Below are 25,417 nucleotides of genomic sequence, written 5' to 3'. Positions count from 1 at the left end.
CATCTTACAATGAATCAACACACATTTCCTGAGATTTCGGCACTACTTGGCCTGGGTGAAGTTTGGTTTTCCCCATGTAAGGCAACTATACAGAGTACCATCTCGCGCCAGCCCTGACATTACTAAACCTTTCTCCCCCCAGGGGTTCACAAAGCAGCACGGGAAGCAAATGGGCGGCCAGTCCGTGCCCACGCAAACCGGTGCCCACTGGGAACACCGGACGATCCAACTGTTTTCAAAACACAGAGGAAGAAGCCCCCACTGTGCAGGGTGAAGCAATATTCTCAAAAGTAGAGACAACTCAGAAAGAGAAGAAACTCTATTCCTTTTGCTCTATTTGCAAATGTGAACAAAGAGAAAGGGTTTATGTCTACCTGACCAAAACTGCCTAACATCTTTATTTCTTCAGAGCTCACTCCCACAAACGGCAATCATAAGGTTGGAAAGCAGCCAAGGTTAGTAAGGCTGCACCCTAAACTGTTAACAGCAGCTCCCTCCAGGGAGCCCCATGGAGGGAAGAGAAGAGAGAGAGGGGACAGTTTCCTGTTGCACTTTTCTTCTGCACTATTAAAATCTGTTCCAAGTTAACAAGTAGTGTCTGTAAATGTTTTAAAAAATCAATAAAAATGAGTTTTGAAAAGGAAGAAAATTACCTTATGTTTGACATTGAACACATCAAAGTGACACTACTAGGAGATTCAACAACGCTGAAAGGAAATGAGGTCTGTCTCAGGGAGAATAAAGAGCTGTTTGTGAAACCTGGAAAGTGAGTCCCTTTCCCCCCTGGAGAAGGATGTGGCCTTACATACACAGAGTTTGAGCCAAAAACAAAAGGACACCAAAGTTTATAAACAGTCCTGAAACGGAGGCTCACAGAATGTTTGTGTAAGTCATACTAACTGGTAACAAAAACATATGATGCCCACAGGTGAACGTGCATAAATATATGACGGCCCGTGGATTATGGTATTTGAAGAATTCTCAGAGGTCCCTTCTTACGGGGTCAACACCTCTGACAAAAGATTCCTCTAACTAAGAGGACAGAGGTAAGGCGATCTGAGACTGCTTCATCTGCTCCCTCTCCTTGCAGCCACCATGACGCTAATCAGGCTGTGTATTCCTGGCTAAATAAATCAAGAGCAGAATCTAAATGCACAGTTGGGTGTGGGAGTAGTCCCTTTCACTGATCTGCAACCCACCAACCCATCTGTAACTCCACACACACTTTGTCGACTTTATTTATTATAGCTAAAGAATAAGCAACAAACACCTTCAAAATTCTACACCAGGAAGACGTGACAAGTTATAAAGAAAGGCCAGCAATTCAGTCATCCACCCTTGGCATACCAGCCAAATCTCAAGGAATATCAGATGTAGGACAAGGTGACAAGAAGAACGTCCATCCTGACTCCTCAGAATAACTGTCCATACGAAACACCACATTAGGAGATAACCACCAAATAAATGCCCAAGTAAATTCAGTTTACAATGTAGAGACCAAGACAAAAGTGTTTCCGTATTTGAGGAACACCAAGCATCATTTCTAATTCGGCAGCAATCTGCCCAACTCCTTGGATTGTCTGAGATGATTTGGAAAAAAGGAAAAATTCAAAAATAAACTCTTTCAAAGTACTGAAAATATCCTAAAGTTTAAATATATATATATATATATATATATATATATATATATATATATTTTTTTTTTTTTTTTTTTTTTTTTTTTTTTTTTTAATTCATACAACCTTCCTTCTCAGCAGAACAGAAAATTTCGGTGTACAATCTATTCCAGAGCGATCCCTTGGCTTTCAATTTTTAAATCCTAAGGTGAAAGAAGGGAAGGCAATAGAGAGGGAAACCCTTGACAATTCCCTATAAATTTCTAAACAGAGAAACGTTTGCAAACTATAAACTAGTATTTCAAGCTGTAAACTATCGGAGGCTATGTTGTGGGAAGGAGTGGAGAGAGAAGTTTTGATGAACTTGCCAATCCAAGGTCTGAGTGACCAGGTGCTCCTATAATCCACCAGTGTCAGAGGGGACAACACAAAGACATGCCTGGTGAGTGTGTGGCGACGACACAGTGGCTGGGAAAAGCTGCTTCTTTAGCTGTGAGACCTGACATGTGTCTACAAGGTCCATCCCTGATTCCCCCGCTTTTGTTTGAAAGAAGCTAGATCAGATGTCAACCTCAGGTTTGTATGACTCCGATGTCAACAAACCCACCTGTACAATAAGCTGCTTCCACTAATGGTTCTTAACTTTTTTTGTTAATTCATAATTTGAAACACAAGGTGTGTTCACTATTGCATTATGCACCCCAAGTACGGGTTAATTTATGATAAAGAAGCATCCTTAAATTATAATACCCAATTGAGTAGGGCTCGTCTTAATCCCAGAGGAACTCTCTAATACCTAAATATATAGCCATAAGAGTAATCATCCCTGGTCGCCAAACATGGAAATCCATAATAGGAATAAAGCCATACATTAATTAAATCAGTAGAGAAACCAGAGGCCGATCTTGCAAATGTTCACGAATTTACAGACTGAACGATGACAATGGAGGAATAAGTAATGCAAACCTCCAACCTCTAATACTAATTCCAAAGACTAGACTTAAGTTTCCCTGAAGCTGTGAACAATTTTTTAAACATGCTTTATAAAGCTTCATATTTTTTAAGCACAACTCTGCTAAAAAAAAAAAAAAAAAAAAAAAAAAAAAGGAATTAACCTACAAATACTAATTTAGCTTTTCAAATCAGTCATTCAACCCACGGATAAGCATAATGTTGGTGTGTTGAGCTCCTGTGTGTGATTTTCTATCAAGTTCTTGCAGACCAGGAGGCGATGAGATTTAACCAGGATGCTCTACCACCTGCCAGTATGTCTGACTGTACATACCTACCTCCACTGAGAAGCAGGTATGTTCCGCTTTGGCAATTTAAATCTTTGAACATTAAATGAAGAATTTACTCAAGCTATACTATGAGGAAATATTTACCCAATGTAATCTGTATCATAATGTACTCAATTAGTATACTCGATATTACTCGTTCTTTAAACATGTAAATTCATGTCCAAGATTAACTGTTTTTTGCTATTAACCATTTGCTTTATAAAATTATGCTTATGATTTAAAAACGATTAAAGGGAAAAGAAAAGAAGACATTTCTCTTACTTACCTTTCTATAATAATAATATAATAGGTAACCTATTTTTATAAAGTACCCAATCTTTAAGTCTCTGAAGCAATCACTTATATGATACTCTCCTTAAATGTGTTATTTGAATTTCTTAGAATGTCATATGAAATCATCATATATTTTTATTTATAAGGTCTTTCACTTAAGGATACTAAAATTTGTCTAAATAGCTATCAAACCCATCCTCATTGCTATGCCAATAATTCTTTTTCTTTATTTATATGACACATTTCACTACTTTATATAGCTAAAATATAAATGTACACCTTAGAGATCAACTATATTCAACATGAAATATAAATTTATCAATTGCTCATTTTTAGTTAGATTAAGTCTCCCAGTTCGAAATGTGTGTGTGTGTGTGTGTGTGTGTGTGTGTGTGCGTGCTTTAACTTTGGACATTTTTCTGGCATACCTAAAGTGAGAATTGCAGCTCAAGCCAGTATTACCAAGACACAGTAATACATGTGGAAAAATGGGGATATTATTCAAGCCATTTAGTATAGATTTTTATTTTAATCATTTTCAAAATAACATTTTAAGTGCTAAAAACATTTAGGAATGATGTCCATTTTTAAGATGATATTGCAATGTTTCAACACATTTGCTTTTGGGTAATTGTCCCACCATGAGATGGCTATAACTGCCTTAATAGGATGCTGATTTCAATTAATATACTTTAATACAGTATCAAATATTTGCTTTGAATTGGACATAAACCATTACTAGCACAAACTCACGTCTTCACTCATAAAATCTGTCCTTCAGATTTAAAAAGTTGACTATTACAGTGAATAAAACAGACATATTTCTCCATATTTTATTATTTAATTCACATAACTTTAAATAATCTAAAGTATAGACAAAACAATTATGATTCCTGTGAACAGCAGACAACAATTTGTCTTAAATCTTAAATCTATAAAAACTTAGTGATTGTCAGTCTTCACCCAAGCAGAACAGAAAGATTTAATATATAATCTCTGGAAACTTGCCTTTACTTGGGGGGGGGGGGGGGGAAGAATGGGAATAAAATACCAATTAACTGTGGCAATATCCAGAACTTCAATCACATCAGAGTAAAATTTTATGCTACACTACTCAAATCTTTTTTACCCTAACAGAATTCCAATGGGTTTTTCCTTGAAAGCGTTTTCATTATTTCATCACTACATTTAAAAAAGTCTTTACAAATAAAAAACAACTTATTTTAAATTTGTTTTTAAAAAATCTCTTTCCTACTTCTGGTAAGAATCATACGTCGCTACCAATTATAAGATATCATCCCCTCTATTTGCTTTCATAGTAACCACTTGAAATAGTGGGAGATGTTGTTTTAAGCCCATGAATGAATGCAAAGATCAACAACTAATCACCGGTGTGTAAAGTTCACATTGTTTAATGAAAAGTAACACTCGGGACTCTTCAGAATGAATCAATTAGGTGAATGGGTTTAAAAAAATTTTTTTTAAGTATGGAAAGTTCCCTTGCTTTCCTTTTAACGTTCCTTGAATCAGTCATATTTAAGAATTGGAATGTTTATCTTTAAACAAGGAATGCACCCCAATGTGATGTGAAGGACACATGTGTGAGATGGAATTCTATTTTGAGACTTGTTACAATTTTCCCTCTAATTAGAAAGCTATATGTCCCTGAGAGAATGACGCTAACAAGCTCCTGCAATTTCTTCTACTCCAGCAAGAAATCAGAGACCCAAAGCAGACAACTCTTCAGTTAAAGACAACTCTCTCCAGTTATTAAAGTGTAGAAAACTCTTCTACAGTTTTATATCTGAAGAGACTTTCTAAAAATCAGATTCTACAGCCAAGATTACTTAATAAAGAAGAAAACTAAAGAATGGCCGTGGAGTGTATTGGGTGACAATGTATATAGGTTATTAGAAGAGGCTCATTTTAGATAGTAACTTGTACATTTTGAAAGTCTCCCAAAGAAAGAGGGAAAGCTATGTTATTATACAACAGACACCTGTTTCTACTTGTGACTCTTCCTGGAGCATCAGCATTCTTCCTCCATTTAGTGAAGGTTACAGTTAAATTTACCGCGAGTTTGCATCTGTCTTAAAACACAAAGCCATGGAGGAACCAACGGTGTTGGCACCGACAGATCGCTAAAACCAAATACACATTCAAAGAAATAAAACACCTAGAACATGGAAAAGGTTCTGGAAGAGGGCTTGGCCCAACCAGCAAGAGTGACACTCACTTACCTTAAGGACTTCCATGGGCACCTGGGTGGCAGAGGGAAGGGTGCTGGGCACACTGACGTTTATGGCCGGCGTCTGACTCACGGGCACTCTCTGTTGCATAAACTGGGCCGCCTGCAGCTTCTGCTGCTGCTCCCTGCGCTCCTGCTCCTGCATCTGTTCACGCATGAGTTGCTGGCGTAGCAAGATGCGTGATGTCATACTGGAGGAGCTTATTGGAGGCTTGGAGGCCCCAGGACGCTCCTCGGAACTGCTGTGGGAAAACCACAAAAATGCACATTCAGTCCTGACAAGACCCTTCACTTGCATTTTGGGGTATCCTAAATTGCAGCGAACTATGAAATGAGCCTGTGCAAATATAATCAAGTTGCAGAATAGTATTCCACGTAATTGAAAATCAAGAGGTGATAGGATTGAAGTCATTACTAGTTGAATTAGAATAAATCAGCTTGATTATATCTAGGCATTTTTATCACACGGCTTTTCTCTTTTTTTTTTTTGACATTTTATAATACATACTACTCATCACCACCAAATATGGTGCTGCCACACAAAGTACCAAGAAGCAATGCATCGTAATGGCACCCATATTTCCACACTGAAAAATGACTGCTTGATTTACTTTTTGATAACTGAGTTTAACCCAATACCTACTTCTATGTTATCCAAATTCCTTGTCTAAAGATGTCTAAAATGTTTACTAACACAGAAGGACACTTTAAAGAAAAGGTGAATTCTGTCGCGCGGAAATTTTTCTAAGATCTGGGAAGTAAAAATCATTAATGAAAGAAACATTTGGACCAGAATGTTACCACTGAACTTGACCTTAGACTTTGGAAAGTGGGCAGAAGACAAGCGGGTCTGACAACACAATTCTTCTCCGCCGGGTTTTCTTTGTACCATCTTTTCTTCCGATTCATGTTGCTATGCCTTCTCCCACATGCACTCTGCGAGTTCCCCATAAAGCCTACTTCTAATGATTCAGGGACTTACTCTCCCCCAGATTATTTAAAATGCTTAAACACTAGTCATAAGTTAAGAAAAAAAGACCTTGTTTTCCTAACTACAGTTTTGGTTGCTGCTCTTGCCAGCTCTACATCAACAAGTTGCTACACCTCTCTTTACCTTGGTTACCATATCCAGACAGAGGGATAACAATAGTTTTTTGCCCAGTTACCCATTTATCAAAGTGGGAGGTGTTTTTAAAATTTCTGTTGCATCACTATCTGTTAAAGCCCTAGCTCACAGGGATTTTGTGAGGATTAAATAAAATAATAAAAGAATGCACATAAATCCCTAGTACAATGAGCACCGGGTATAACTACTGCCATACTAAACAGGTACTGTTGCTATTATTATTATTCGGAAAACAATTGTTTTTTCTTATGTCTAGCAATAATATTTTCTAAAAAATATGTTTAGAGCACGCAGTACAAAACATTAGCACCTGTAAACAGAAAGAAAGAAAAGTACCATTTGAAAACATATTCACCCCCATGTAAGTGACTCTTAAAGAGAGGTACCTTTAGCTTCCTTCTCTGAGTATAAATCCCAGTATTTTTACCTTCTAATAAAGGCAAAATAAAGGCTTTAAATCATTGACCATCCTCATGATCTCCTTTAATATAGAAACTGTCAAACTCTGCAGGTAAGAAAACATACTAAAGAATAAAGAAATGTTTATCTTTCACCCTCACACAGTTCCAGAAAACTACATAATAAAAACTATCCTGGCAGTTTACTTATTACTCACCACAGGAAACTATTTCAGTAAATTATGATAGGTTCATAAAATGTAATACTATGCAGCCATTAGAAATGGTACAGAAATATATTTATTGTTCTGAATAAAGACTACATAATGCAATAAGCTTAGAAAACCCAGTGCAAAATAGTATTCAAGGTATGATCCAATTAAAAAAAAAATGTTCACTACATGAAAAAGTATAATATAATGTTACTCTGAGCCATTGCTAGTATATATTATTACAATCCTTTAACAAAACAACTTAACAATATCATCAAAAACTGTGAAACTGTTCATACAATTTGATCCAAAAATTTCACTGGTGGACAACTTTCCTAAGAAAATAATTCAAAATGTAGAAAACCTGACATCATTAAAAAGCTATTTTCAAATTGCAAAATATTCTGAACTACCTAAATTTGCTCCCTAATATGAGGGTGGTTAAGTAAATTATGAGAGGAGATGTTGCTTAAAGGGTGCAAACTTTTTGTTACAAGATGAATAAGTTCTGGGGATCTACCGATTTGTACAGCATGGGGGCTATAGAAATGATACTGCATTATATACTTGAAATGTGCTAAGAGACATCTTCAGTTGTTCTCACTACAAAAAAGAAAAGAAATGGAACTATGTGAGGTGATGGACATGTTATTTAGCTTGATTGTAATCATTTCACAATACACACGTGTATCAAAACATTAGGTTATATATCTTAAATATAATTTTTGCCAATTACACCTCAACAAAGCTTTACACCTCAATAAATATTTTTATGTATTAAAAAATAAAACTATTTAAAAGACTTAAGTACAAAATGGGTTAAAAAGTAAATCATAATATGTGAATGTGATAATATATATTTTTTAATTTCACAACTACAGAGCAAAGTGAGAAACGCATGTAATAAGAGTAAATTTAAAAAGTAGGATTCAAAAATGCATTTACATTCTAATTTAAAGTAAGTAAAGTGTGTGTGTGCTCACAAACACACACACATGACTAGCAGGGAATGTATAAAGATGATCATAGTGCCAGGGTGGGAGTGGAATTACAGGTAAATTTCTTTTTTAGTTTTTTTCCCCATAAACTAAATAAAGCCATAATAATTCCACACACGCCCCCGCAAGAATACATGCCACTAATTTAAGAACATGAAGAAATGACCTGAGTGATCAAAGTCACCCTTTGGCTAGAAGAAAGGAGACTGGACTCCATCACAGGCATATTCTGACAACAGGATAGGAAAGTAGTGACGATACCAGCACATGGATTCCCTTGGAAGTGTTCAGCATCCCTGAAGAATTAAACCCTCTTTCCTTTATAATTGCTTACAGACACACACAGATTGAACAATACTGATACCCTGTTATGATTTTAGTATCATGTACTCATCCACACCATAAAAATATCTGGCCATTACTCAAAATAATTTATTCACGTGGTAAAGCTCTAACACAGCATCAAAAGAAAATGCACTTTCCTACTTTGAGTATGTGTTCAAAACTAATAATGTCCTTTCCAAAACCAGAAAAGAAGGGTGGGGGCAGAGGGACCATTTAAAAATAAATAAATAAATAAATAAATAAAAGGTCTAAGTATTCAAAGCCTGTCAGGTTAAAACATTCCCAGAGAGGCTGATCCTTTTGATAAAAACAGGAGCAAACCTTTGTGCTGTAGCAAATGCAGCTGTGGAATAATCGCACTAATTAGCTGCTCAAGACAAGCCATTGGCTGTGATACTTGGGGAAAAATCCTTTCAATTAACAGTAAAACATTCTCCAGACATCTTAAATTAAAATTACTAGTTATCAACCACATTAAGGCATGAGACTTTAAAGTCGACAGCAATATCATTTAAAGCATTTACTGAAATATCCCATCAGGAAAAAAATACGTATTTATACAGTAGACCCATACAAATAAATGGAAACCCCACTAAAGAAAATCTAGCAGCGCTCACTAATTGACATTATTAATAAATCTTCCCCTCCCCCAAAAAAAAAGTGCAAAGGAAGACTACAGTCACTTCATTACACATACTCCCTGGGGGATATTTCTATGGCGTTATGATTCCCAGTTCTCAGCTTTACTTTCAATCTTTTAAACATCCCTTTCTCTTAGAAATAATTGAATCTGCAATTATTACCTTATAGACAAACATGAAGATATATACACTTACAGTTGTTATCAAGACAAATGAGCATAATATTTTAAACTCAAAATTGAGGTTTATGTGAACATTACAGGTGGCCACAGCGTTTATTTTTAAAATGAGGACCTGATACTGAAGTCAGTAATGGTAAGCAAGGAGGCTGTCCAAATGTACTTAATTTTAAAAGCTAACTAAACTCATCCAGGATCCAGGAAACTCGATCTGCATTAGATAATCCTAATTCCATGAGTCTGATTCCTTTTAATCAGATTATGTAAAGGTCATTTATTCAACAAATAGTTATTGAGTGTTTCCTCTCAGCCAGGTGCTGGGAATACCTGGATTCTAATATCATAGAGTTTAAAGCCAGAGTCATATAATTTTTATGAGATGTCTTAAAATTAAGTCAATTATCTAGATTATATGATTTATCTAGTTCCATGTGGGAAGATATACACCTCACAGTAAGAAATCACCCTTCGACAGCCAACTGCAGAAGAGGCAGATGCCTTTACTGGGACACCAGACACAACTGCCTGAGAATTGGGAATCGCTCAACAGTGGCTCCAGAAGAATGGCCATGAATTGGGCTCAAATTCCTCAGTCACTGCTGAGCAGAGTGACCTGAAACGAGCCACTCTACCTCTCTGAGCCTCTCCAGAAGCTCTCCGAAACGTACTGTGTTGACTGAGTTAATGTTAGAAGTTAAAGGGCTCAATCCAGCTGCTGGACTGTGGACACCAGGAAGCCACTACACGTGACCTGAGTTCCTACCTCGATGGCTGAATTGCCATTTTTAATCTTCAAAGCTTCTCCCTTCTCTGTGATGGTACAGGTATGTGGACATGTGCTCCAAATTATCTGGTATGCTCCTAAATTCAAATAGTTAATTCCACTGCCCTCATTCACCACTTAAGTATATCAGAAATTCCACTACATCCATTACCCCAGCATCCAGACAACGCTGGCCTGAGCATGGCTCACCTTTGCCAGTGACGCCAAACTTCTGCACTAGACCTCATGGAGGTCTCCACATCAGGGTCACACAGCATAGGAAACCGGTTGTTGGGTGAAACTTAGTCTCTAGGCTGAAGGAGCTAGTAAACTTTTCCTTGCATTTCCTCTCTTCATTTCCTCAGGCAGAACCCAGCTCTGCCATTTACTAACCTGCAACCATGACCATCACCTCTGAGTTTCAATTTTCCTTATTCATAAAGTGTTTAATATAACACATCTGACTGTCAGTATTGTGATAAGGATTAAAATTTGTAATAGATGTAAAAAGCTAAGCACGATGAGTGGAACATAGTCCAATAAACTGGAACAGAGTTGAAAAATTAGTAGTTTAAAAAAATAATATTGGGCCGGCCCAGTGGCTCAGGCGGTTAGAGCTCCGTGCTCCTAACTCCGAAGTCTGCCGGTTCGATTCCCACATGGGCCAGTGGGCTCTCAACCACAAGGTTGCCAGTTCAATTCCTCGGATCCCGCAAGGGATGGTGGGCAGCGCCCCCTGCAGCTAAAATTGAACACGGCACCGCTGCCGCTGAGCTCCCGGATGGCTCAGTTGGTTGGAGCATGTCCTCTCAACCACAAGGTTGCCGGTTCGACTCCCGCAAGGGATGGTGGGCTGCGCCCCCTGCAACTAGCAAGGGCAACTGGACCTGGAGCTGAGCTGCGCCCTCCACAACTAAGACTGAAAGGACAACTTGAAGCTGAACGGCACACTCCACAACTAAGATTGAAAGGACAACAACTTGACTTGGAAAAAAAGTCCTCGAAGTACATACTGTTCCCCATTAAAGTCCTGTTCCCCTTCCCCAATAAAATCTTTAAAAAAAATAATAATAATAATATTAAACTATGAATATGCGACTTATTTCCAGAGCAAGGAAGCAGTTTTTTGTAAGTCTATATGCAAATTTGGACCATAGCCAAGCCACCTTTTAAGGTTTCGGCAACCCTTCTCTACTTCAGAGAACTTGACAAAGTTTTTCAGGAGTGGAAAGAGAAGATCATTTATCCTGCAATTATTTCATGAGCCATAAAGTAAAAATCCTAGCATTTTTCTCCAGGAAAAATTACTCTTCATTATAATCATTCAGTTGATGGAGCTCAAAGCCTACCATTTGCCGACACTAGGGTACAATGTAATTCTGTCCAGGAAGGCACACTGGTTGATGTCCACGGTGCCCACAGTGGAGACACAGAAAGACACAATATTATTCACTAAGGACAGGTGTGAAAGCGATGTTATGGTTAGGTTAAGCTACAGGGGTTTCCAGATACAAAAGGTTGGCTGCCACAAAATCAGCGGAGTCGCTGTCTAAACTCAAAATGCCTAGTCTCCACCCCTGGAAATTGATTTCAGTTGAGGTAAGTCCCATGAATCAACATGTCTACAAGAATTCTGCAGTTGATTCTCATGCCTGGCCAAGTTTGGAAACTAACAGGCAAATACCCAAGATCACCCACTTGTTTAGTAGGAGCTGGTACATGAGTCCACATCTCTGATTCTTAGACCAGAACACTTTCTTCCATGTCTAAGGAAATTCACATTCCCTTCCTCGCCTCTAGTGAGCCTGCCAAGAATTCTGAAGAGTCCTTCCGATAGGGAAATCAATGTGTGGAATGGAATGGAATGGAATGGAATGGAATGGAATGGAATGGAATGGAATGGAATGGAATGGAATGGAATGGAGAGGACTACTCAGCTCTGCCAAATGGGCTATGAACCCAAAGAGACAAAAACGTCAGTGCAGAAATTGTCAATGGATCTTTATGGTACATACAACTACCTCATCATGAGTAAAAGAGACATGTAGGCTGAATCTATAGAAATGTATGTTCTGTCAGCTGTCTTTTAAAAGTGCCTCCAAGTGCCCAAATCACTGAAGTTAAGAGTTTGTAAATGGATACATGAGATCTGCCAATTAAGTTTGCAAGCTCATCCTAGAAAACATGCTATAATACATACCTCATTGCTGAATACCACTATGGTCACCTTCAAAGTACTCCCCTTGGGAAGCTATGCACTAACGCCAGCACCCAGTCTTCTCTTTAAAGAAATTTTGGAACTCTTTTTCTGGAATGGCCATCACAGCTGTCCTATTACCCTGGATGTCCTAAATGTCATTAAAATGTCTTCCTTTCAATATTTCCTTTATCTTCGGGTAAAGAAAGAAGTCATTGGGGGCCAGATCAGTTCCAATACAGTTATTTGCTTACTGGCTAAAAACTCCCTCACAGACAGTGCCATGTATTGTCGTGATGCAAGAGCCATGAATTGTTGGTGAAAAGTTCAGGTCGTCTAACTTTTCGCAGCCTTTTCAGCACTTCCAAATAGTAAACTTGGTTAACGTTTGTCTAGTTGGTACAAATTCATAATGAATAATCCCTCTGATATCAAAAAAGTTCAGCTCATCGTTTTGACTCTTGATTTGGACTGATGGAACTTTTTGGTTGTGGAGAATTGGCTGACTTCCATTGTGCATTTTGATGCTTTGTTTCAGGGTCGTATTGGTACACCCTTGTTTCATCACCAGTGGTAAACACAGCCCAAAACATCGTCTTTTCTCTCCAAAAGGTCTTGGCAAACTTCCGACTCACCTTTGCTTTTGTTCATCGCTGAGCTCCTTTGTGACCATTTTTGCACACACCTTTCTAATGCCAAGGTTTCCAGCTGAGATTTTTCTGTTTCTCTATTGATGTTTACTTGGTCTGCTATGCTTCTCACAGTCAGCCGACGATTTTGACACACAAATCAATGAATTTTTGCAATGTTTTCATCAGATCTGCTTGTTACTGGCCGCCCTGACCTCTCCTCATCAGTGACACGTTCTCTCCCTTCAGAAAAACATTTAATCCATTTGTACACTGATGTTTTCTTCATGGCACTATCCCCATAAACTTGGACTAATATGTGTCTGATTTTACTTCCACTCTTGCCACATTTAACAAGAAATTTAATGTTTGTTTGTTGCTCCAACTCAAGCTCAAGCATTCTTGTGACAGCACACAAAAACAACAACAGTAATGAATGCCACTCAGCAAAACACCACCACACGTCGACAGGAACACAGCTGTGAGACACTGATAGACCAAGGTTATGAAACCTTACCAAGCTGTTTGTACAGCGCTGCCAATGTAAGCGCACGGTGGCAAGTTTGCGGACTTAATTGTCAGACTTAGTATCTTTTTAAATGACACTAACATTTCTGAATGATCAGCACTTCCATTATCTTAATCTTCCAGTTCTTCCAAAGTATTCACTTTGTAAATGTAATGATGACAATCTATACTTTATCCATCATTTTTATTTTTTATTTTTGTACATGTTGTGGAATGTAATATAATATCAGTACAGTGGCACATTTATACAATTTATAAATAAAATAAAAATATGTTGAGAATTTGCTTGAAAAAAAATTCTTTACCAAAAATATTTAAGAGATCTTTGTAGTATATAAACAGTGTTCTTCTAGGCAATTCTCCTCATCAGATTTTTTTTTTTAAGTTGGTTATTTTCAGCACTCCCAGAGAGTTTCACACATTTGTACATTCCAAACGAGGGGAATGTCCATCTCTCACTAAAAGATATTTTCATCCAAGGGCATGAGAATGCCGTTTCCTCATTTTATGACCACAACTGATCTCCATTTTCCACAGATGCAACTCTAAGTAGGTACATGCTTAACACTCAATTCCCTTCAAGAAATTGTCTCTCAGAGTCAGACCATCAAAAGGTTATAAAGCAGATGAAGCGGAGGTGCTCCACACTCAAGCTTTCTGTCTTTCATATCAAGCTTCCTTTCACTAGATCACACTCTAGAATTCTTGCTTACTATGGAATCTCATTCACACCCAGCAGCCATGTTTTTAACGGCTTGGAACAATTCTTCCCCGATAAGGTGTACATAATTGATACGGCATGGTATGATACCCCATCTAGAGTATTTTAAAAGGAAGAATTTTTTTATCCAAAACTCTGACAATGTAATGACAGAATTCAGACATCAGCGAGAAAGTAACTGGAAAGGTCTTTTTAAAGACAGAAAGTCCTACTATCCTTACTCAAAGAACTGCCCCAGGCAAAGGTATGCTCTGTCTACTTGTCTAGACATCCTAACAGGTCAGACGATTCAAAAGCCTGAGACTGCCATCACTTAATAATTACTGCATATCTAGAAATATCTACCAAATTTGCAATACTGTGTGGAAATGAAGACAAAAATATGAACTATGGTCTCAGGAGCAGTGAGTGGATGCACTTGTCATGGAGTAGGAGGCAGCTTTACAAATAGTAGTAATGATTTATGGCAGTCACGTTATTTACACTTGCCCAGGATCCTGCCCCACTTCTTTGGTAAAGTACCCTGATTTTACATTAAAAAACCAGCCTCCTCACTTGCAGTTCATGAGGTTATGGTGGTGCTAATACTACGTTTCCCCGAAAATAAGACCTAGAATGACCATCAGCTCTAATGCGTCTTTTGGAGCAAAAATTATTTAAGACCGGGTCTTACATAAGACCCTGATTATACTACATTATATTATATTATATTACATTATATTATATATATTATATTATATTATATTATATTATATTATATTATATTATATTATACCCAGTCTTATATTAAAATAAGACCGGGTCTTATATTAAATTTTGCTCCAAAAGACGCATTAGAGCTGATGGTCCAGCTAGGTCTTATTTTCTGGAAAACATGGTAACTCCAGACACAGAGACACACCCCAGGCTTACCCAATCAGCATGCGCATGAAATGGGCTTGGCTCCAAGATGGACCAATAAGAGTCAGCCCTATGCCTTTAACAAGAACTACTGGGGTAAAATAACTCTCTTTATACTAAGATTTGGAAAGTTAGTAAAATGTAAAATGTAAATCTGGAACTTCCTGGGTCTGTTGGAAAAAATATATATATAAAGCCAAACTAGATGCAACAGGAATGTGAGTTAAAAGAGAGAACAGAGAACTGAAAAGAAGGAAGAACAAACAGCCAATGTTTGGAGACAGTGAGCATCTGAGTAAAACCAACCCTGAACCCTTTATAACCCTGGATATGGATTTGCAAGGGCCCATCAATCTCCATTTTTGCTTAAGCCAGTTTGATGTACTCTGGTATAGCCACAGCTGGTTTTGTGACATTTTAGAAACTATCAGCTATTCTGGAAAAACAACAACAACATTTATCAAAGTTTCAGCCTAAGAGCTTCAACTCAACCAATCTAGTATCCATTCCCCCGTTTTCTCCTTGTTTTTGGCTGGTATACTGCCGCCTACAACATTCCCCAGCTTTCCAGGCATTAAACTGACTTCATGCCTAAGATTTGCCAATGAGATTTAAGCAGAAATGTCATGTGGTACTTCCAGGAATTCTCCTTAAAGATATATACCATTGTTTGAACCATCTGCCATCATAGCCCCTGAATTTGGCTGTAATGGCTGGAGCTCCAGCAGCCATTTTGGACCACAAGGATGGGACCCGGAACATAAGGATGGAGCTGGAATACACCTGGTCCTTCATGACCTGGTGGAACCAGGTTCATGAGGACAGGGGTTTTTATGTTTTATTCACATATAGATTACCCAGCACCTAGAAGAATATCTGGCACATAGTAGGATGAGATAAATATCTCTTCAATGGGTAAATTTGGTGCCTTTATCCTAACAAATACCCCACCTCAGAAAATCAAATAACACTAAAACCTCAGTGTTGAAAGAACTTTAATCAAGCCATTTGCTTAAATCATTCAGTGACACAGAACACATTTTTCCAAGGAGGGCAGAACTCTAGAGACTTACTGTATTTCCTCAATTCTAAACAAACTTCCCCTCCACATTTTAAGACTTTCCAAGTCAGAACAGATCTTATAATCAATGTATATATTTAATAGAGTTTTTAAAACAGTTGCCTTAATCAATAGTGAATTAGACACAAGGAAATCCATTTTATAGATAAATACTGTAGTATTGAAGCATACGTGGCCCCTCAAAAGCTGAAAGTAGATATAGCTTGGGTAATTCAGAAATCTAGGCATTTGAGAAACCCATCAATAAAAAGGCAGGTGAAGAAACATCAGTTCTTCAGTATCTTAAATGAAAATCCACAAAACATAACAGAGAGACACATAAGCCCTAGAGCCAGAATACCTAGGTTGAAATCCTGGCTCTATCGTTTTTCAGCTATATGACTTGAGCAGGATTTTCAACCTACCCAAACCTCCATTTTCTCATCTGCAAAATGGAGGTAGCAAAAAATACCTTTGTCACAGAGCAATTATGAGAATTAAATGTATTAATACAGGTAAGATACTTAGAATGGTGGCCATGTAGACAATAAGTTAAAAAGTTAGGCAATGAATGTTTCTCGACTGTGTTTTAAATCCTGCACTGGCATCCTTTGAGCGCGTTAACATCTCAAAACTAGTGAAAACTGATGTTATTTTCTAGGAAGCCAAAACTTTTAGAATGGTGCCTTCGACTGCAGTGTTTCTTTGCTTTCCTAGAGGACAGTACAAAAGAGACAATTAATTCACAGTGTGTGCCTTCCTTAAAAGGAGAGGCACAAGGAAGTTCATAGGCAACAACAGCTCAGTGAACAAGTTTTGTCACAGATATGTGCTACGAATTTCATTCTGAGTTTATAAGGGAAGCACGTTCCTATGGCAAGTAGTTTAGTTATCCAGAACACACAATTCAAAATAATGAAGCAAAAGTAGTTGAAATTAAGAATTAATTTGGGTGTACATTCAAGGGGGACATCACCACTGTCCTTATACTGCATCAGAATGATATGTTTTAGCCATTCATGACATCCATTAATTTGTTTAAAATTAATTATTTTAAAAATGATTAAGTTATAGAGGACATTCTTGTAGGGTATGAATCCTAAGGAGTGACTATCATCTCCCTATTATCTGATTTGCAAAGCAGAAATTTATAACATTTCTAGCATGATGACATTTTAAATACATAATTATATATACTTTGTTCATAAAAATGCTCTATCATTTTAGAGAGATAATTAATTATACTGTTTTAATGAAATACAGATAAGAAAATCTATAAAAGCAAACTCAGTACTGCAAAAATAGCACAGGAAATTAGAAATCATTTTAAAAGCATCTCTAAGACCTTTTAAAGATGTATCTACTGAACATTAAGAATTTTAACCACACTTAAATTCGTGGGAATTTTTTTTTTTTTTTTTTTTTTTTTTTTTAAGAATCACATTCTCAAAATAGTTCTGCTACATTTAGTATTTTTCCATTATTCTTGTCGTCTTTAAACACACCTTCACAAGCTGCTGAACATAATGCTTTTCTGGCTTAATCAGAACCTCTCTCATGACCCAGGAACATTCAGTAAATAATTATTAAGCTCCAGAGGTGGCTTTTGCATAAGTTGATTTGCTTGAATGCCTATTCACTTAGGGACACAGCTTTTAGCATTGTTTTCAAATCTTATCATCTAACATTGAAAGTAAATGTTAAAGGAAGTGGGGAGAGCTGTCATCCATTTAGTATTTCTCCATTTTAGTATTTCTTTGAAACTGACAATTTCAAGCTTGTTCTATATTTATATGCTAGGCAGATGATTCTGATGTTTGGACATTTTGTTTTCCTCTCAAAGAGAAAAAAATCAATATACAGAAATGCCAAAGAGACACTTATTAGTGTTACTGCTACTACTCCACAGTCAGAAAAAAATAGGAGAAAGCCACCATCCAAAGTGTCTGCAATGGGACAGTTTTGACAAATGTTACTACTAAGCACACTCTTTCTCCTGAAGAAAATCCTTTTCTAATTCATAACAAAGCTGGACTGCAGTCTACCTTGTAATCATAAATCAAGCTCTGTTCTCAGATTTTTCAAGCAGTCTTTTTTTGGCATTATTAATTTAAGACCAACATTCAATTTTCAACAAAAAGGTAAAGCTAAGGGGCTAGCATTTCCATTCCCTCCACACATTAGTTGTTCTCCTTGTCATATCCACCTCCTAGAGGTTACAGCTCAGACTGATTAAAGCCACAGTCATAGAGTAACAGTTCCAATATTTTAAACTCCCAATAAAACCTTCCCTTTCGCTGTCCTCCCCCTTAAAAGAAGAAAAAAAAAATCCCTCCTGTTAAGTGGTCCCGGGCTTATTTCCAGAAGAAAACTTCACTTACAGATACAAGCTTTCAAAGGCACAGGGCATGAACATCTGAACTCTCAGCGCCTCCATCTTTTTTCCTTTAAGGTGTCTGCAAGCCCTTGGCGAAGACTGAAAGTCAAAGTTAGTTCTGGCACTGGCTGTGTCACTAGGGGTGGCTCCTGATAAGGCCCTGGAAACTCCAATCCAAACACAGCTCCTGCTAGAAAGGTGCCTGGTGTCTGTCTGCAACAGCAGACCTGTTTAATCCAGTACCTACTGTACCTGCAGGACAAAAATGCTGCCTCACACTGCAAAGGGGGCTCCGCAAGGACCCGGCACGGCCAGAAACCAACCAGCAGCAGGCGGGCCCCTCCGGATGCTTACTTAGCCCTCCCGAGCGCAGGTGCGGGAGGCTTAGCAGCCGCGCATTACTAGGACTTAAAAGGAGAGGTAATTTCACATACCGGTGAATTTTTAACACTTAATAGAGTCCCAGAATCAAGGAGGGTTGTGGGGTTGCTCGTGCCCCTTCTCGGTTGGGGAGATCTCGGGCATCAGCTCATCATACACCTCTAGCTGCTCTGCATCCTTTTACAGGCATTTTTGGAACTGGAGCTTGATAAAGGAACATGCTGCCCTGCTGACAAGCTAGAGATCTGGCAGCATCCCTCACCCCAGACCCCCAGAATCTAAGGAATGCTTGCCCAGTCCTGGGGGGAGCCATACAGGCTGCTTCTACTTGAGGGTACCACCTTTTAGGACACACACATCTTTAGGCCATAAATCAGTGCGTTCTTAGACTGCCATCCAATTAAATTCTGAACGCACTGGTATACAAGAAGAAAAAACAACAACAAAAATACGTGTTTTTAAAAGGCTCTTTAAATTCCAACATGACAACATCAATATTATCAAATATTGATGCAGCTCCTATATACTCAGCCCACTGAAGAGGTCCTGCAGTTATGAAAGTATGTCTCTTTCTCTCTGCATACAATTCAAAGCTCAGAACAAAGACATCTGACATTGACCAGCTGTGTACCCTGGGGAAGTTACTTTACCTCCCTATGCCCAAGAGTTTGTCTCCCAATAAATGGTTGGAAAACAATGTGACCTCTATAAGCTATAGTCAAACTCAAATTCCAGAATATAATGAAATTATCTTTTTTCAGCTTCCCTATAATAATAGGAAACATCCAGCCAGGAGTCTCAGACAAGCTATTTCTGGCTCTTTTTATTCTTTGTTCATTTTTCATTCATTCATTCTTTCATTTGATATGTATTTATGGAACACCCAAGACTGCGTCAATTCTCGGAGTTTACAGCTTAGTGTAAGAAATATGTTAAATAATCGCACAAATACATAACAATACATGTGACACCTACTACAGGAAGCTGGGAAAGCTTCAAATGTAAGGGTCAGGAAAGGCTTCCTCTAAGGCAGCGCGCTCTGGGCTGAGATCTGAGTGGGGTTAGCAGTTAGGAGGCTCGAAGGGGGACATGGAAGAAGTCTTCTGAGCAGTGGTAACAGCGTTTGCAAAACCGTTGGGTGGGAAGTTAGAAGGAAGAGCCACTGTGGCTGGAGGACAGAGAGGGCAGGAAAAGCGTGGTACCCACGAGATCAAGGCAGCAACCAGGGCCAGATCAGGCAGGATCTGGGAAAAGCAGCTGATTTTGATTCCAGATGAGCAGGAACTATGGAGAGGTTCTAAGCAGGGGTGATTTGAGTTTTGAGAAGGGTCCCTCTTACTGCCACCTTGAGAACCAACTGGAGAAGGGGCAAGATTGGCTACTGCAAGGTCCTGATGGGAGGCACTGATAGCTCACGGGTGGAGGCAAGGAGGAGAGAAGGTATGGAGAGAAACGTGGGCCAATGACTGGTTAAATTAAAGACCATAGTGAAAAGAGTGGAGGTGGAGTGGGGAATCCAGGTCCCTGATACAACAACTGCATTCACTAACCACAGTTACAGGCACTTCCTACATGACAGGTATCGCGCTGGGTTCTGCACTCAAAAGATGATAAGGGTACACCATCGGCCGTACCAACCTACCCCAGCTCTCCTGCCTGCCTGTAGCGCATTATGACAAAAAAATTAACCCAATAATTTAATAATAATAAAAAATTAACAACACAGGTTCTGGTGTCAACTTATCCAGGCTGAAATCCCATCACTTAACTAATTCTGTGACTGTGCAAATTACTAAACTTTCTGTTCCCTAGTTTCTTCACTCGAAAAAGGGTAAATGCTAAGTAGCTACCCCACAGTTCATTGTTAGAAATGAAGGAGATATATATGTAATGTCTTTGGCACACTCTCCAACACACAGTAAAGCTCTCAGTTAAAAAAATAGCTCTTATGATTATGGTTGTGGTTGGTCCGGTTATCCTGGATTCACACTGACCAGAAATAGAGAAAGTGGAAGATCAAGGAAAATAGAAAGGGCAAGAAATGATCATATCAGGACCTTTACAGGATTATTTTTAAAAAGCCAGAGCAGGACTCTCTCCGCCCCAGGCACTATTTATAACTGCACTGCGTTACAAGGTACCCAGCTATGTTTTAGAAATGAAACCCTGATTTATTACATGCTCACACACAGGAAAAATCTGTGCTCTCCATGGGCTCCCAAGTGTTGAGCATGAAACCAATGGTATCAATTCCAGCCACTACAGGAGGGGACACAACGTGGTCCCAAATGCTCCTGTGGCAAGTTCAGACAGTGACATTGCCTGGCTTTTTTATGCTAAACAATCCACCACCCCAAGAAACCTACTGTCCATAAATGTTTAAACAAAATTATGTTTCAGGGGCATGAGTTCAACTTCTGAATGGTATTTTAGACAGTTCTGTACTAACCAGTGCTCTTCAAGAATCGGACACAGCACTGGGATACCCATGAGCAAATGGGCCAAAGCTTGACTTAAATGTGTACTTCTGCCACCATTTACAAAATTCATGAACTGTCACATCCTTTCCCCAACACTGAAATACCGGTCCTCAAGCAGTCACCCAATTATTCAACAAATGTCTTCTGAGCAGCAGGAAACATGTCTGTCTGGTTTTACCACCGCATCCCTAGAACCTCGTGGAATGAACAGTCCACTGTTGACGTTCAATAAATGTCTTTAAAATGAATTCATCTACAATGTGTGAGCAACTCTTTCGTGCACATTTGTTCTATCCAGATGAATATCCTAAGCGCATATACAAATATATGTGCACATGTATATACACATACACACACCTCTATATAAAGACACAAACCCTAAATTTAAACACAAACTAAGACATGACAGTGGAGGAAAAAGAAAAATCATGTTTTATAAAATGAAACACTGAATGCAAAGTACAAATATTACTTGTACTCTAATGTATTTCAAATCTTAACTACTCCTCTGTGCCCCAAATTCCAGCAAATCAGCTAGAATCACCAGAATTCTCACTGACCTTTTCTATGACCTTGACTAAAATGGAACTTAAAACTGTCAACCATCCAAGAGAGAGCCAACTTGTTCTTTGGATACTAAATTTGGGCCTTGGGATCTTTTTGGAAGGAAAACTTCAATCTCTATGTTGAATGGGTTAGAGGAGAGATAAGAGGTGTTACTTGTTATCAACCTGTCCAAAACTCAGCTGAAGAAAAGTAGAACCACTGCTTTATCACAGTCAGAATTCGACTTAGTTTATTTGAGTCTCAAATGTTTTATTGCCCCCAAAGCACACAATTTTCTTATATCTTTTCTTTTGATAGTCACTGCTCTTTTCAGTAAGCTCACACTTTCACTCACCCGCCTGATGACAGTTAACATCTGAGGGCTTATGAGATGCCCAGTGCTACACGGACCCAGAAACTGGCTCCTACACCATCGAGGAAGCTTCTACCCGGTCTTCACATGTTTTGTTGTGATCCCAGCCAACGGCTCCCAAACCTGTACCCCTAGCAGAAGCACCTGGGGACACACCACCTCCTCAAAATCAACTCAGGAGATTTAAAAGCATAAATGTCATGGATCTTTCCCAAAACAACAACTGAATGAAACTCTCCAGGGATATGGTTTGGAATTCTGTTCTTTTTAAAGATTCCCATAAAAGTCTAATGCAAAGGCAGGCCTGGGAACTAGTAATATATATTACAATGTGTATAATTACATATTACATATCTTAAATTAAAATTATCTCCCTAAGAGTGCCAGGAAAACACCCAAGAATGTAAGTTCCCGTTATCTGTTGAATGAAGAAATCTTTACTTATACAATTTAATTATTTAAAGCATTCACTTGGAATTTCTATAGATATGTTTTTAATGTTCATTGAAAGCCTTATTATGAGGTAATTAAAAGAGTTCCATGAAAGTTGTTATAAAATTCAGAGTACTCTTTAGAGTAACAAACACATCCCCTCTTCTCCCCACATGCCATTAAGCTGACGTTCTGGGGGGAAAAAAGAGTAAGATGCCACCGAAAGGCCCTGCAGCCCAAACACTTATTGCTTCACCCACCATGTAAGACACACTGTTTTCAGTGCTGTGCCGAAGACAAAAGTGAAGATGCAAGAAGCTCAGCTTTTCAGGGGCTTACACCAGAAAAACCCCAAACTCACACACACATGCCCATCACCTGTGGTCACTGGGAGGGAGGACAGAATGCCTGCTCCAAGGGGCCCTTACGATGGCCGGCTCCTCTCACCTTCAAGTGAGGGCTTACAGGTTTTACATTTCTTTCCCAGGGACGTCTTCCCTGCCCATCATACCTAAGGTAGAAACACCCACTTCTGTTTTTTGTTCTCTCAGCAAATGTTTGTTCCTTTCTTTTATAGGACTAAATCCAACTTGTAATCATTTTATTTGCTCAAGTGTCTTTTATCCTTGAGAACAGGATCCTTTGTATTTATTTTATTCTCAGTGCCTGGCATATAGTAAGTGCTCAATAAATATTTACTGGAAGGAAGGAAGGAAGGAAGGAAGGAAGGAAGGAAGGAAGGAAGGAAGGAAGGAAGACAAAATGACAAGAGCTCAGGTAAGGAAGGACCTATGAAGTATAATTTGAGGGTGGAATTTAATTAATTAGGAAGTCATCATTAACTAGGAAGGAAGGCAAAAATAGACACACAGTTGTGTATTCTTTGTTTGGAAGGTTTTAGTTGCTAAACACTACTCACTTTCCATAAAGTATTGGGATACAAAGTTACAAGGAATTCGTCCACCAGTTCTAATTTGAAACCCTCACAGCTTGACTGAAGGAAAGTTTTAATGACTACTTATCTGCAGAAATAACTGTTCAGTACCACTCAATCACCTTTATCTCTTCCATCCTGTTTCTATTTTTTTCTACTACCAAGAACAGATCTCCCAGTAACAATGATGGTACAGCATCTTCTGAAAGACTGCTCACTGTACCTGGCGTACAAAGACGCGAAAGCTGAAAAAGAAAGTGCACAGGAGACCAAGACAACCCCAGGTAAACTTAGGCTCATGATGAGATTATTAAAAAACTGTTCAGATACTTATACAAACAAACAACCAAAGGGGAAAAAATAATGTTTTTTAAAACTGTTTAGAAACATCTATCCTGAGAATAAAAATATAACCTACAAAGAGGCATTTAAAATTCCCATCTAAAGTAAATTTTTAAGCAATTGAAGGGAGAAATGTATGAAATAATAGCTTGGCCTTTCGTTTAATATAATAATCAATACAACAGATTAATTTCTATCTTGAGCTCTCTGATATTCCTCTCTTATGGTTCACTTCAAAAATACTTGTTACATCATTAAAATTAAATGAGATTCAGAGGCTGTTTCTTTATTATCTATAAATGGCACCTAGGTATTTGCAATAAGCAGACCACAATCTCCAATATAAACCAAGTTCATGACACAACACAAAGCTGGGTAGGGAAACACTGAGAAGCTTATGCCTCTTTGAAGGCATTTCTTCAAATGACAAATGTAGTAAAAACGCCATTTTGTTTCCTGATCTAGGTAAACAAACGGGGAAAGATAATGCTGCCGCCATTTTGTGGGGGGTTCAGAGTTACCATAGGACTTCCTAATAAAGAAAATCTTCTACCTCAGGACTTTAAAATTGTGGTGTTTTTCTCTCAATTTAGTGGTTATCTCCTAATTCATTTAAAAAGAAAAATGCGAACTTCTCTTTCACTGTAGTGTCTTTTTAAAACGTAATTAAAGATGAAAGAGCCAATAAGCACACAGGATGTCTCTGCCCTCCTCTTAAGCGTGCTGAGGACTAAAGACTGAAGCAAGTGAATGCAGCACCACCACCACCATCTAAGACATCAGTTTCTTTCTTCTTCCAAGTAAGAGTCAAGATATTAAAATATGTTAAAGCCACATGCTATCCGGCGATTAGAAGTGGCCTCCACAGACCACCTTACTGAGGTCCTGGCTCTCAGGACGGTGAATCCAGCCTTCCCAAGCTTCTACCCCTGCATGATACCAGGGCATCAACAGCTCAGAGGAGAACCACCCAAATCCTTTACGGTCCTGGGGGGATGCGGGAAAAGGAGGTGGAGATAAAGAAGAAAGGGATACTTTGTCAGCTAGACTTTCTAGTCTATTCATGTAAACTAAATATTTGTATTAAAAAATCCAGCTGAAGATAGACTGTTTCTCATAGAAAATCATGCCATGGTGGAAGGTGGGATGGAAAATCCAATTTGTACAAGAGGTGGTAAGAATCCAGGGCAGTGCTTTCAACCTGCAGGCAGCAAACCTCTAAATGCTCCTCTGTTTTATAAATGAATGAATAGTTGATATGTCTTTCCTACGGATATAAACTTAGCCCCGTCTTTAAACTGGAGACAGCACAGTGTGGTGATGCAATGTAGACACACACACACACACACACACACACACACACACACACACACACACAGTGTGTTCGTCTTGTAGCTTAACCTTGAGCACGTCATTT

General features: G+C 38.5%; 1 protein-coding gene across 11 annotated transcripts in view; it reads right to left on the bottom strand.

The window, feature by feature from the left end:
• MITF (melanocyte inducing transcription factor) overlaps positions 1–25,417 on the bottom strand; it is a 204,222-nt gene that overhangs the window by 71,307 nt on the left and 107,498 nt on the right. For 9 of the 11 annotated variants that reach the window (XM_019711739.3, XM_019711740.3, XM_019711744.3 and 6 more), the window contains one exon: positions 5,431–5,680. In XM_019711739.3, the coding sequence (XP_019567298.2) occupies positions 5,431–5,680 (250 nt within the window). Of the gene's footprint in view, positions 1–5,430; positions 5,681–18,516; positions 18,674–25,417 lie in introns of those variants that run through there. The other 2 variants (XM_019711742.3, XM_019711743.3) reach the window with 1 other exon arrangement.

The sequence above is a fragment of the Rhinolophus sinicus genome, chromosome 5 (genome assembly GCF_057876585.1).
Source record: "Rhinolophus sinicus isolate RSI-liver-muscle chromosome 5, RSI-T2T, whole genome shotgun sequence".
In the NCBI taxonomy this organism is placed as follows: Eukaryota; Metazoa; Chordata; class Mammalia; order Chiroptera; family Rhinolophidae; genus Rhinolophus; species Rhinolophus sinicus.
This window is presented reverse-complemented; position numbering and strand designations above follow the sequence as displayed.